Genomic DNA, 14,025 nt, shown 5'->3' on the forward strand with positions numbered 1-14,025 from the left:
GGAATACGTGGACATTTGTTTAATTACGACGCTTTATCAACCACCACACGCATTTATACAATAATTCACACAAATCATCACCTGGATTTATCCAACACCAGTAATTTTAAATTAAATATAAATTACACAACCAGGTTCTTATGGTATAGGTGTATGTGCATATCTCTTAATGATAGTGTTATCAAGTTATTTGAAGAAGAAATATAACTTAGTTAAATTTTTTAACAAGCTATACTTAAATAGGTTATCTGCTTTGACGCTATTAGCTGGGTTGGTGGTTACGCGCTGCGTGCGATGGTCGAGCTGAATTTCCTGCAACGATTCTGCACGGTTCCATCTTTCCCCGTGAGTCGCATGCCGTGGCTCAGCTGTGATAATTCTGGTGTATCTCGGGCTTGATGTCGCTGATGATGGCGAGCAGCTGCTTTAGAACCATCTCCTTGTTGGTCTGGTAGTTCCCGCGCACGGTTTGGATGCGGGTCCGCGTGTCCTCATCGATCTTGGTCGACATGTTACCTTGCGAACCCATTATCTGCAAGCGGAAGGGGAGAACACCCTCGATCAGGACGTCTCGCCACTTCGACCTGACGCTATGATTGCGAGTGTCATGTACAGCCGTATCCAGCGGCGTTGTAACTTGACGTGCGTTATCTCGGGCGCACGGGGAGTGTTCGTGCATCACTTTGTCCCAGAGGGGATGCGATGCTCGATTGAGCTATTTTTCCTACATTCCATAACGCGCGAGCATCATCAAAACCAACATGTTGTGCTCACTCCATTGCCATTACTGCATTTTCAAGCGCTGACGAAAGTGCTGAAGCTGCCATGAAATGGCAATTTGAGTTACGTCAGAAATTTTGCAAGGGTGGAAAAAAAACCTAATGGGTAACAATAATGCGGGCCATTACATTTAAACATCTGCCCAAGCCACGCGGTTCAGGATACTTACGGAGTCCTGTTTCTTGCGGAATTCGTTCTCGCGCTGGAGTCGGTACTGATCGATCTCTGCCTGAGCCTCCTCCTTGGCTTGTTTTAGACGGCGTGTCTTGCCTGCATGGCCAAGCAAAGTAAGAAATGTGTCATCGCCACGAAATGTGGGGGGGCGGAGGGGGGAAGTTTGTGTCTGCAGTGCGCACTTCCCCAAAGGGGCACTGAAAGGATCCGGGCGGGGCACGGGCATAAATGGGTAAAATACATTCACATTACAAATTACTCGAGTCAATGTAACAACAGTTTGTTGTGGTATCGCATTGGCAGTGGTACACAAGCACGAATGACAAAAATTCTACATTCAATATTTCTGCCCTTAAGGGGAAATTAATATGGATTTTGATGACTTTTTCGGGCAATGGTCCTTTTTCAGAGCAGAGGACAATTGGCCGATTTGTCATCTATCATAGATGTTTTTTTTTTACATTTAGAGAAGTGTTATTGACGATTTAATTTCCAATTATCGTTAACTATGTATCGTGTAATTCGAATATAGATGGCGCATTAATTTGTGGTGTATAATTAGATACGGATTACAAATTAACGTCGTGAAATTGCACGTTTCAATTAAGGGAAGTGTCGAAACCCACTGTCTGAAACTCCGTCTGTGGCAGCAAAGTCCACTGTTGTACTGTACTCTAATACTCGCGACTGATGTTAGCCGTGGCCGGGGAGCTCTCTTAGAGGATGCTGGATTCATGGCACAGGGTCACCCACCGATTCTGCAATCCTTTAACGTTACGGTGCAATGAACTACAGAATTACCATGGTCGCTAACTCGGGTACAATTCCACATTGAAGTGAATGATTTACACTTGTGCATTCTGTTGCGAGATAACATTACGTGACGGGCCATATCGTTTCCAGTGTGAGAGGAGGGCAGTCATACATGGGCGCATGGACTTGAGTGCAAATGTAACATTTTAGCCACACAATGAGAAAAACAATTAAGTGCATAACTCAATACTGCATAATTACTGGTAGGAACCTCCTGGTGACACCAGTCCACAGGGGAATATTGTGTCCGTCCGTCGTGCAGGTAGGGGCTGGGTGGGGAGGGAGGGACTGGGTGGGGAGGATGGGGAGGGGCTGGGTGGGTAGGGTGAGGAGGGGCTGGGTGGGGAAGGTGGGGCTGGGTGGGGAGGGTGGGGCTGGTCACCCCGTGGTGCCCTCATAAAACTCAACGTTTAACCTACTCACGCCGGCTTGTGCCCGCCCTCACAGTCGGCCATATTTGCGGAATACACCACGCCGCCGTTGACCCTGGCCATTGACCGAGCAACCCAACGTTGCTACCAGCTCCTTCCGCAGGAATGTGTTGCAACAACAGGGGTGGAGCGGTGACCAGTGGTCAGCACACTGCGCTACGAACCTGATCGCCTGAGTTCTATTCCCGGGCACGGCTAACATCAGTAGCAAAGTGATCATCTGAACCTGTCCTCGGGGCATTATTTCGCCAATCCGCGCTGCTGCTCACAGTGGTGAAGTATGGTAAAAACCCCCCGCTATGACTGACATGGCATGGGAATGCCTTCATCCCAAGTGGACTGGCAAAGGAATGCACATCGTTACGTAACATCGAACCGACCGTGCACCGTCTTGCTGTGTTAAAGTATATTTCACTAATAGGGGCACCTATTTTCCTCTAAATGACTGGGTCAAACATATGTCGAAAATCTACACGGATAACGTAATAATACATTAAACATTTTAACACGTATCGTTTCGCATTAAAAAAAGTGCATTAGCAGTATATGGCGAATTAATAACAGGCATGTTAACATGTAATTAAATGTACACAAGCTGGGCATTGAATGTCGGCCAATTTATATTTCGTAAAGTTCGACAATTTTAATAAACAGAACCTGTCTAATTTTCGGTAAATTTACAGAAGCAAATGTGTTGCTAATGGGAATGTTTTCATTAACCTTTTTTCCTGAAACCCTAAATCTAAACATGTATTTACCCACGAGAGAGATCCTCTTGCAAACGAAAATTAAACATATATGACTTTTTTGTTAATTATATATGATGTAATGTATAATTAAGTCTACGAAGTAACACTTCATTAGTAGAGGATTGATATCTCGATCAGCCCACTCTTATATCGCCTTTCGACATTTTCAGAAACTGTGCGACTGTGCGATGCAATTCGACACTGCTTATAGATGATGATAGGCAACAGGAGAACAATGTTTCGATTTAAAGCTTTCTTGACTGCAGGGATTCATATTCTTGGTTCTTTCGGTAAAGTCGCGTAGAAGGGAAATGATAAAACAATTAAAATAAAAAAAATTCTTATTATTTTATTTTATTATTGCCCTTCTACGTGACTTTACCGAAAGAACCAATAATATGATAACAATCTTCCCGGAAAAGAAACAGACAGTAAAATATAGTGGTCGAACCTGAGAGTGTAACATCGTGCACGCGAGCTTCACGCGTGTGTTTAATTAACATGTTAATCGATACATTCAGAATCAGAATATTTATTTCGACTGGAGGTGGAATCCGATGAGCTATGAAGTTCTTTTTTTTTCACAGATGTCGAGTCGGGGCGGGTCAGCGTGTTACATCAACAGGCAGTACAAAAACAACTGTATTCAAGTGCAAAATAGCGAAAAAGGTAAGCAAACCGCTCAAGTAAACCATCAAAATAAAACCTGGAAGTACGAAAAGGACGGTACATTACGTCCTGCCGATTTGTCAACACCAAATGCAAGCGTGGGCAAAGCAGCAAACCAATACCGCAGTCCGAGACCACGCGGCATTCAACATTGCTGATTGTAGCCTGCTCGGAGACGAGGGTGAGCTCGTGCATCCACTACCCCCAAAGATCCAAGCACGACGATGAGACGAAATTAACCACTCTCGTCTGAATGGAAACGCAAACTAAGATTATTTATCGATTTAAAGCTTTCGTGACTGCAGGGATTCATCTTCTTGGTTCTTTCGGTAAAGTCACGTAGAAGGGAAATAATAAGAATAAAACATAATAAAATAATGCTCACGACGTTTCGACCACAACGCAAGAATCCGTCCTCAGGTGAAGAACAGGTCTGTCGGAAAGACCTGTTCAGACGCTGTCTTTCCGACAGACCTGTTCTTCACCTGAGGACGGCTTCTTGCGTTGTGGCCGAAACGTCGTGAGCATTATTTTATTATGTTTCATTTTTATTATTTTATTATTTCCCTTCTACGTGACATTACCGAAAGAACCAAGAAGATAAGATTATTTAGTGAGCGTTATTCGACGTTGCAGTGCCACCACGAAGGAAGTACTGAATATTACACATTTACCGAGTTCCCTGATTGGCTGATCTGATATATATGTGTACCATCTCAAATGTTGCCTGTTGTATATATATATTTCCTTATGGGGGTAGTGATGTTGACCAATGTGTCGACCTTTTTACGTTTGTTATTTCTGCTTCTCTACCTCTGCCAACGCAGCAGCATCGTTAAATACGTTGATATTGCTGGGTTCAGAGAAATCGCACACCACTTACACCACCATTTCATAACTACTGACTTCTTCAGTAGACTAGGCAATGAAAACGATTAAATAAAATCCACGCACTCCGACTCGACTGGAATTCCCCACGTTTGTCGTCCACTCGAATAATTAATGTCGTCAAAATTGGCACTGCTATTGTGCCAAAATCCATAGCCCATCTCATTACAAAGACAAATGATCCCCCCCCCATAGCCTTAACAGACTGTAGGGGCAAGTGCAATTAGCGAGCAACCAATGAGGGCCGACACGGCACACGAGGCGGTGGGTGGCCAGCACCACGCCCGGCCGCCTTTGTCTCTCTAGTCGCGATTTTTACACATCGCACCAGCTACTCATTTGAGTCCGAGTCGACCTAGAGGAGACCTCAGGACCGATTAAGATAATCGTCACTGGTGTTGGTGGCCGTGAGCGGGACTCAAACTCATGTCGCCGGGTTCGTACCGCTGCACTGCTTGCCCCACCAGTTTAAAACAACGACACTTACACTCACATACTCCAGCCTTGTTGTTGTTTTAAACCAAGTACCTGTATAAAGGAAGCCAGTGGGTTTTTGTCTTTTTGTGGCTGGAGGCTCATGGCCGTTTATATAGTCGTGAATCAGCAAATCCTGCGTTGAAAGAGCACGTGTTTCTTTAATTAGGGTCCACGTGAGAATATAACCTGACCGAACGAAAGAAAAATACTCGAGTAACACATTTTTAAATGTCTTGAGTGGTCAGTGTTGGGAAACAAGGATAGGATTCGTGTTAGTAGCAAGGTTCGTGTTAATCGCATGGTTTGTGTTTATGCTTCAGATAGTACGTGATGGGGTTAGACATGGGGTAGGGTTGTGGTTTCGGTGTTAAAGGAATGATCAAAAAGAGCATCAGGTTTAGCGTTGCGTGGAAATCTCACATCCTTGTGCAATTCCCATCCGGACGAGGAAATGCAACTTGAACAAAGGCGACAACAAAAACGCACTCCGAGTAGGAAGTGCGAGAACCACCACGCGAGCTCGTGTTGGGGAAGACGCGTAGAAGTATAGCAATGTTCGTAGAAAAGCAGAGCCGTACTAGGGCATGGCGGAATGATGGGTGACCGCCCCGGGCCCCGCGCTTTGGGGGGGGGGCGCGCGTTACGACGTCACGGTGTCAGATGTAATACTCCCAGTTTAGTTTGCAGGCGGCGGTGGGGGGGGGCACCCCGCCCCCTCCTCCGCTGCCCCCACCTCCCCACACCCCCAACGGTGGACAGCTCCGGTCGCAAGGTTGGTGGCGTTATGGGTCGAGATCTGTGTTATTCTTCTTGGTAATACAATTATAAAAAAAACACAATAAAAATATTTTATTATGTTTTATTTTTATTATTTTTTTATAATAAAAGAATACAAATAAAACATAATAAAATATTTGTATTATGTTGAATTTTTATTCTTTTATTATTTCCCTTTTATATATTTTTTATCATGTTTTATTTTTATTATTTTATTACTTCCCTTCTACGTGACTTTACCGAAAGAACCAAGAAGATGAATCCCTGCAGTCACGAAAGCTTTAAATCGAAATCTTTGTTATTGATAGGCTTAGGCTTGTCGGCAAGCAAAGTGGTTCAGATCGGCGTAGGATTTGGTTCGTGGATTTAGCTAGGAATTGTCATTGATGATTAGGGGATAGCGCGTAACGTTCACGTCGGATGTTCGGCGCACAGCAACTTGATTAGATTAATAGCGAAAGCTGGATGCAATCACCTCCTTATTCTGGGTTCATGGAATTAAAAAAACGTGACAAAACCAAAAAAACATTTAATATAAAGTATGAACATCACCAGGTAGAAGTTTTCAAGGCCAAACCTGTGAGCCGTATCTCATCAGCTGTTGCTGTGCTTGGAGCGAGTGGATCATAGGTTCTGAGTAGTGCCGTCAAAATCAGCTAATTTTCCGTTCCTGGGTCGATAAAATTAACCACCACTTTGTGGCAAGTCAACATCATTGGTGCTGAGGACACACTGTCCCCGTCGTGGGAATGTGGAATTTCTCCTTCCTGTCTGCCTGGGGTCCACAAGGAAGACTACCACGAGCCAATGGCCCTTTGAGTAAAGGGGTTTTTGGCTAAATATAAAACCACGTTTGTGTAAAAAAACAAAAGTGCATATCTTGCAATGTCTTGCTCATGCCACTGCTGACTGAAGGTCCACCACTAGGCAGAGCTCTGGAGAGCTCGTCTTAGAACGCATATTGGCCTACTTTCCACACTGGCCTAGACGTCCCAAAGAGGTGGGAGTTCGCCGTTCTTCGCCCCGACAGCAGTGCAGACAGCCTGATTATTGTGCGGTTAAAACACAAGCCTTGCCCATTCCTTAAAATGCCGCGCCGGCAGATGGAACCGGCGCACCCTGGATAACGATCCCAATGTTGCTCATCAACAGCCATTGTCAACGCACGTCGTCTCTCGCCAAGGAGCACAAAGCAGCACGCCAACTCCGGTCAGCATCGTCGCAGCGGGAGGGCTTTTTGGCTGACCATCGAACAAAGACGGCGGCCACCGCGTCGCGCGCTTTCAGATGCGCTTCTGCGGCCGTCTGGAACGCTCTTCTCACCGACATTAGGAATCCACTGGGAGCTGTGATGCACTTTTAAGTCATCATCTCGAATGAAAACTCATTTCTTTAGAACTGATTTTTTTGTGCTGTTAAATTTGTTGTCCTTCCTCTGCACCTCCGGGTAACGAGGTTGACTACGTTGACGACTAGGAGCTTGTTTGTGTCGAGTCTAGAAATGAAACATTCGGACGGGCCGTAGTTTATTTATTTATTGTTACATTTCTGCCCGAAGCCGGATAAGTGCGTGGTGGGGGAGGGGGGGCTGTGTGCGTCCTTGTGAGTGACCGGGAACCAACAAAACGCCCGGTTCGACCAAACCACAAACCACCCGACTCCGGCTCATGGTTTGGGGGGTGGCTTACCCACGCCGGCGCGATCTGGCGAACTCACGCGCTTTTGTTTTGTTTTGCAAACAAGGAACAGATGGGCGCTGGCCCGATTGCTTACAATCCCCGTCCCAAGGACAAACTTAAGGGCACATGACAGATATAATAGATAAACTATGTATGTATAAAGGTGCAGTCCCTGCAAGTGCTTGCTCACGCCACTGCTCGCGGAAATGTCTCCAACTAAAGGCACCTCTGGAGAACCCCTTCTCAAAGGGCGTTTGGCCTTCGCTCCTCCCACGCTGTCACTTATCACATCAATGCCATTCACTTTGATCCAAGGAAAGCCTCACTGAGTCTAAAGACTATTTCAAGGAGGGGTCCTGCCGCATTGGGATGCTTGGCCACATTTCATTTAAAACCGAGTGTGATTTCCTCCCTTCGTGCAGAAACAATTATCAGAGGATCACGAGGAGATATCCCTCAAAGCATACTCGGGGAAAATACCAGAGGTCGCAAACCGGGTACCCGATACCCGTACCCTACCCGATACCCGGCTACCCGTACCCGGCCGGGTACAGGTACGGGTACCCATTTGCGACCCTGGTGCGGCCGGGTACGGGTACGGGTAAGGAATCAAAACCCGTTTGCGACCTCTGTAAAATACTCTGATTGGCCATATCCAGAGTGCATAGCAGCCTCAGCTGGACTTGTGGGATTCACAGATCTCTACGTGATCCACCAACCGTCGTCTCCTAAGAGATGGATCACAGGTGTGCCAACATACACGTGGCTTAATGAAGCACGTATTGTAATAGTACTGCTACAGTACTACTGTGCTTCTATGTGCTATGAAGAAGGTCCATTGCCCGAAACGTCGTCTGTCATATACGTTCATTTTAAGGCCACAGTGTTATTGACGAATGTTTTTGTGTGTTTTTGTTGTTGTTGTTATATTACGGCACCAGAGTGATCCGTTTATAAATACCACACTATTTGAGAAAATTTTTACAGAAAGCAACATATAACTGCAAAGCGTTCGCCACATTCAATCACATGTTGAGGACGAAGTAATACAATCATTGATGAAACTAGTGCGGGGCCTGTAGCATGATGTTCTAAAGGGGCCCTAAAGTAAAATAACCCACAAATATTAAAACACATTTTTTTTTACTTGCATAGTAAAGTTAGTGTATTTTTTCATTTTCTATACAGCCAAATATGACAAATCGCTAACCTTAAACACCCAGTCGTTCATAGAAGTTGAAGGCGGTATAGTACTATAGTAATAGAGCAAGTGCAGAATCACTGAACCGGAATTGATAGCTTGAAAGCATTTAGCACCGGGCCCTTGAAAGTGCGGGGCCCGTAGCTACTACATATGTAGCTACTTTTGCTACGAGGATAATCCGGTACTGAGTGAGATACGGTATCTATAAGTGGATAACCCTGAACAGTTTTCCACTTGTATATGCATAGCTGTGAATTGCGCACGCATTTTGGAAGTCGTCTGGTAATCAAAATCGTTGAGTAAACATCGCGTTTTTGCTTCAGTGTGCACAAAAAAAACCTTGAACGTTGGACTTTTAATTAATATCAACCAACGCCTGTGAACTATTAATGCACGGTGCCAGTTTTCCGAGTTTGTCATTTGCCCTTGACGGAATCGCAAAGGGCGAGTGGGCGCTTCGAGTTTGGCAAAAGCGAGGCAGTTCACGTCACCGTCTATCCAGTACTGTTTCTGTATCAATATCATTGTCTATCCACTGCTGGATGAATGCTTCCACACACACACGCAACCACCCCGCACCAAGCAGTGCCAATACAGTGCATTTCGACTCGCTCGAGCTGCACATTGACCCCCGCGGATCTCATAGCTACACCCAGATCACTGTCGCGAATAAAGACTGCAAGCGGTAAGAACACCATGATACACAACTATACACTACCATCAGTGCCGGATTATCCTAGCAGCAAAAGTAGCTACATATGCTACGGGCCCCGCACTTTCAGGGGCCCCGCGCTAAATGATTTCAAGCTCTCAATTCCGGTTCAGTGATTCTGCACTTGCTCTATTACTGTAGTACTATACCGCCTTCAACTTTTATGAACGACTGGATTTTTAAGGTTAGCGATTTGTCGTATTATCTGGCCGTATAGCAAATGCTAAAAAATGCAATTACTTTACTATGCAAGTTAAACATTTATGTGTTTTCATATTGACGTGTTTTTTTTGTTCAATTTAGGGCCCCTTTATAGCAACATATGCTACAGGCCCCGCACTAGCTTAATCCGGCACTGACTGCCATACACAGACTCTAGCCTCTTCTTGGTTCTTTCGGTAAAGTCACGTGACTTTACCGAAAGAACCAAGAAGATGAATTCTCTGCAGTCACGAAAGCTTTAAATCGAGACTCTAGCCTCTTCAGCAATCGCCTGGTTAGGGGGAGGGGGGCAAACCTGCTGCCGTTATTTATTTATTAAGGACCACCACCGTCTCGTATTCACATTGCATTGCGACTCTTGAAATATTGAGGGTGGAGGGGGGGTTACCGAATTCCAACAAAAAAAGCCTCATTGTTAATTTTAGTTGCTGGCCCTTGTCTTAGACCAACATCTACTTTGGTTCTCAATCGAAAACAAAAAAATGTTTAATTTTTTAATTTGTTTTTTTTTGTTTTTTTTCATCGATGTCTTCCCTTCTAAACAAATCTGGCCATGTCTCGCACCCCCCAGAAAGGGGCATCTCGCACCCCCGGTTAAGAAGAACCACTGGCTTAGACGAATTCTCGCATTTATCTCTTCAGTACGATATGCTGAGAATACATCGTACAGGACTAAACGAATACGAGGTGGCCCAAATGTTTTGGAAAGTGTAATTGCGAGCGTATTTGTGCTCGCTTTAACAAAATGAGTACAGGGGGAAGACCCCGGGGCCTCGCAGGGCAGGCTGCTGCTGGCGGGACGACGTCGCTCGGCTGGCCTGGGAACGCCTGGGAGTTACCCAGGCAGAGCTAGAGTCTGTGTATAGCAGGGACGTGCGGTCAGGGGAGGCAGGGGAGGCAGGGAAGGCAGAGCCTCACCTGTCATACTCCAATGAAAATAGCTGTTACGAAAAGTCAAAAAAATAATCAAATCAAATAAATATTACGATTTTTCCACTGATCTGTGTTATAAATGTAATTTCTGTACGATTCCAATCATTTTCATAGTCAAACTCGCCAAATTTGCGAAGCTCCGCTGCAAATACAGGAAGAGACGAGAGGTGAGGCAGCGACGAGCTCAGCCTCCCCTCTGATTGCGCAACCCCTCGAGAACTGGATGGAGCGCGGGCAATAAGCGCGTGCCTGTTACTGTCTCAGTATGTCACCAATGTAATGTTTGTAGACCCCTTCATTTCATGTCCTCGCCTTCCATACTCCAGGTAACTTATTTCACGTATTTGTAAAAATATATTTAGGCTCGCTGGTCTCGTCATGAAACTGCAATGAAAAAGCACCAGGGGAGGCAGCTATCACATCTGCCTCACTGAGGGGGGCGTGTCTAACACGCCCCCCTCAGTGAGGACACGCCCCCTCAGTGAGGACACGCCCCCCTCAGTGTGTGAATCTGGCTCTGACCCGAGCCAGTGCCTCCCCAGCCATTGACCTCACCGCACGTCACTGGTGTATAGCAATGTATAGTGTATAATAGTGTAGTGTATAGTAGTGTAGTGTATAGTAGTGCATAGTGTATATTTGTGTATAGTATGTATAGTGTATAGTAGTGTAGTGCATAGTAGTGTAGTGTAGCGTATTGTAGTATATAGTAGTGTAGTGTATAGTAGTGTAGTGCATAGTAGTGTAGTGTAGCGTATTGTAGTATATAGTAGTGTAGTGTATAGTAGTGTAGTGTATAGTAGTGTATATTCGTGTATAGTATGTAGAGTGTATAGTAGTGTAGTGCATAGTAGTTTATTGTATAGTATAGTAGTGCAGTGTATAGTAGTGTAGTGTATCATAGTGTAGTGTATAGTGTATAGTAGTGTATAGTAGTGTAGTGTATAGTAGTGTAGTGTATAGTGTATAGCAGTGTAGTGTAGTGCTCGAATCTGTCGCCAGGGAGAGGGAGGTCTGGACCGCCACTACTCAACGCGCTGCCGCCGCGACCCTCACCGGGACAAGCGGACTGAGATACGAACGAACCAAAGTAGCGCTTTGATTCAAGCCAATAGCGGCCATCTGATGCATCACTCAGCCCTGCCATAGTAACGTGGTGTTCCTCCTACCCTGATTAGGTCAGCAGAAGGTATTGCAGTCAATGCCATCGTGCTCCGAGCCTTTACCAAACATCACTTACCAGCGTGGTGAAGTATGGTAAAAAAAAAAATCAGCACTACCCTCATCCAGCAATGTATTGACATCAGGGCTCACGGTTGAGAGTTGTCAGCTATTTAAACATGAGCTCATTGCCATGCAATACCTGTCGAGAAGTATATAACCCAGTCATAGCATACATTAGTGCATCAAGACTTGGATTTTTCAAATCTCCATGACTCTTTTGACCAAGAATTGACTCTGAATAAGTATATGCATACGTGCACGCCACACTGAATATTGTGAGAAGACCCGCGTCTACAAAAACGCAGCATAACTTGTAGACCACCCATAGCCAGATTAACGTATACGAGCGACGTGTGCAAGATGCACAGACGGATACATAACCACGTGAGCATCGCATGACAACAACAACAACAAGAAAAACGCGTGTCGGTACCACGCGGAGTGGCGACTTACGTTTCCTCGCCTCTGACACCTTTTCAGAAGCTCGCTTCTCAGCCTGGAGGAGCTGCTGAATCCCCTGGGACTGGCTCGTCATGATGGACTCGAAACCAAACCAGAGACGCACCGCGAACGTCAAAGACGGTGCAGACAAGCGGACGGCGTTGAGACGGACGGACCGTGCGGGACACGCGTGTCTGTCGGCAGGGCAGGGCTTCGATTGAACCTGTGTCTGCAGCTCACGCGTGGTCTAGTCCCACCCCACAGGGGCGCAGGACACGCCCCTACCGTTTGCTCTACCTGCTGGGACAGGTATGAGCTGGGATTTCAGCTGGCTTCATCCAGACGGTGACCGGGCGGCGGGTGACTTCGCTTGAAAGTCACAACGCTTTGTGTACAGTGTTCTTGAAAACGGAGATGACGGGGTGGGGGCGAAATAAATAAAAATCCACTCGGTCATGCGTAGGACTGATCCCTGTTCGCCTGCGGACTGTCATAGCAACAGCTGTTTGCGAGCCTCTGTTTAGGGCCACGTGGTGCACGACAGGCGTTGGTGGAGACAACGCCGTATAGCCTGGCTGTCTTTGTCTTCCCTCTGCTGATGTCCAACACGCTGTGACATACGCTAATTTTTAGGCTGAGTTGAACCGAGGGAAGTTGACATTGCAATAGCGAGAAATTAAATGAGGAATCATTATTATTCGACTGGGGTGAAGCGGTGATGCAGTGGTTAACACAGTGACTATGAACTTGGCAACCTGTTACATTTGAAAACATGCATTTAGAGTATTAGGCTGCTATAAATGTTCACGTGATAAGAAACTTCGTCGGGCTATTATCAGTGGGCCTTACCTGGTAAAATAAAAAAAAAGTTAATTAGTTTTTTCTTTATCGCCATCATCATTCCGCATTGATTGGGCATTGTCTGGACAGTGTGGAAGAGCAGGCCAAAAGGGATTCAGGACCTTCCGCCAGTGATGGCGTGAGAAAGCAACTGCATATTTACCTTTCTACCTTCACCCGAAACACTTACACGTTACGATATATTAATTTGAAGTGCTGTAAAAGCTCTTTATTGGCAGAGTTTTCCTTCGCTTAATTCGATCATTCGCGATTTTATATTTGCATGGCAGTTTAACATTTTGCGACTTTTTGTGGATAAAACTAATGCACCATGTACGAATCGTCTGGATCAGGAGTCGGCAACCGAAATAACAAAAGCAAATTTTTTTTTATTCGGTAAAAAAAAAACTCTATTTCAAGAGCCGCAATGCAATGTGAATACAAGACGGTTGGTGGTCACAAATAAATAACGATCACGAAGTCAGTGCTTGGAAAGCCTCATGCGGCTTGGGAGCCGCAGGTTGCAATCCCCTGGTCCAAATGTTTCCAACATGTGCTTGTCCTCATGAGCAGCCACACAGAAGCTGACAGGCAGCTCGTGAGAGCAAAAAAAAAAACCCAACGTACATTTGCATATTTGCAATTCGTATATTTTTCCCATTCCTTTGCGTCTCATCTCTGAGTTTTAGGCGACCCTTTGATCAATGTGGACCGTTTTAATAGCAGCACAACTTTGTCATGCAATGTTAGTTATATTAGATTTACAAGAGCCACGATGATCCCCCGCCCCCATTACAGACGGACATAGCGAATGGACAAACGCTTTTACAAACAAGACAAAACATCAAAACATCAGTAACGCTCTTTATACTGCAGACATGATGTACAGATCAGTTGAACAAGTAGGCTTTCGCGACCAATATTATTAATAATTAAAAATGGTTTTGGCTTTGATCACCATTGTGGCCAAGTCGTGGGCATTTATTAAGACCCTCATGGGCAACTCTGACTA

General features: G+C 45.4%; 1 protein-coding gene across 1 annotated transcript; it reads right to left on the reverse strand.

The window, feature by feature from the left end:
• Positions 1-4: 4 nt before the first annotated feature.
• On the reverse strand, positions 5-12,578 carry LOC144724283 (V-type proton ATPase subunit G 2-like). The gene is made up of 3 exons (XM_078603270.1): positions 12,186-12,578; positions 950-1,050; positions 5-532 (listed from the first exon to the last, which is right to left on the reverse strand). The coding sequence occupies exons 1-3, from the start codon at positions 12,265-12,267 to the stop codon at positions 365-367; spliced, it is 351 nt and encodes a 116-aa protein (XP_078459396.1). The 5' UTR covers positions 12,268-12,578; the 3' UTR covers positions 5-364.
• Positions 12,579-14,025: the final 1,447 nt, after the last annotated feature.

This window comes from Lampetra planeri, chromosome 20 (genome assembly GCF_965212315.1).
Source record: "Lampetra planeri chromosome 20, kcLamPlan1.2.h2, whole genome shotgun sequence".
NCBI lineage: Eukaryota > Metazoa > Chordata > Hyperoartia > Petromyzontiformes > Petromyzontidae > Lampetra > Lampetra planeri.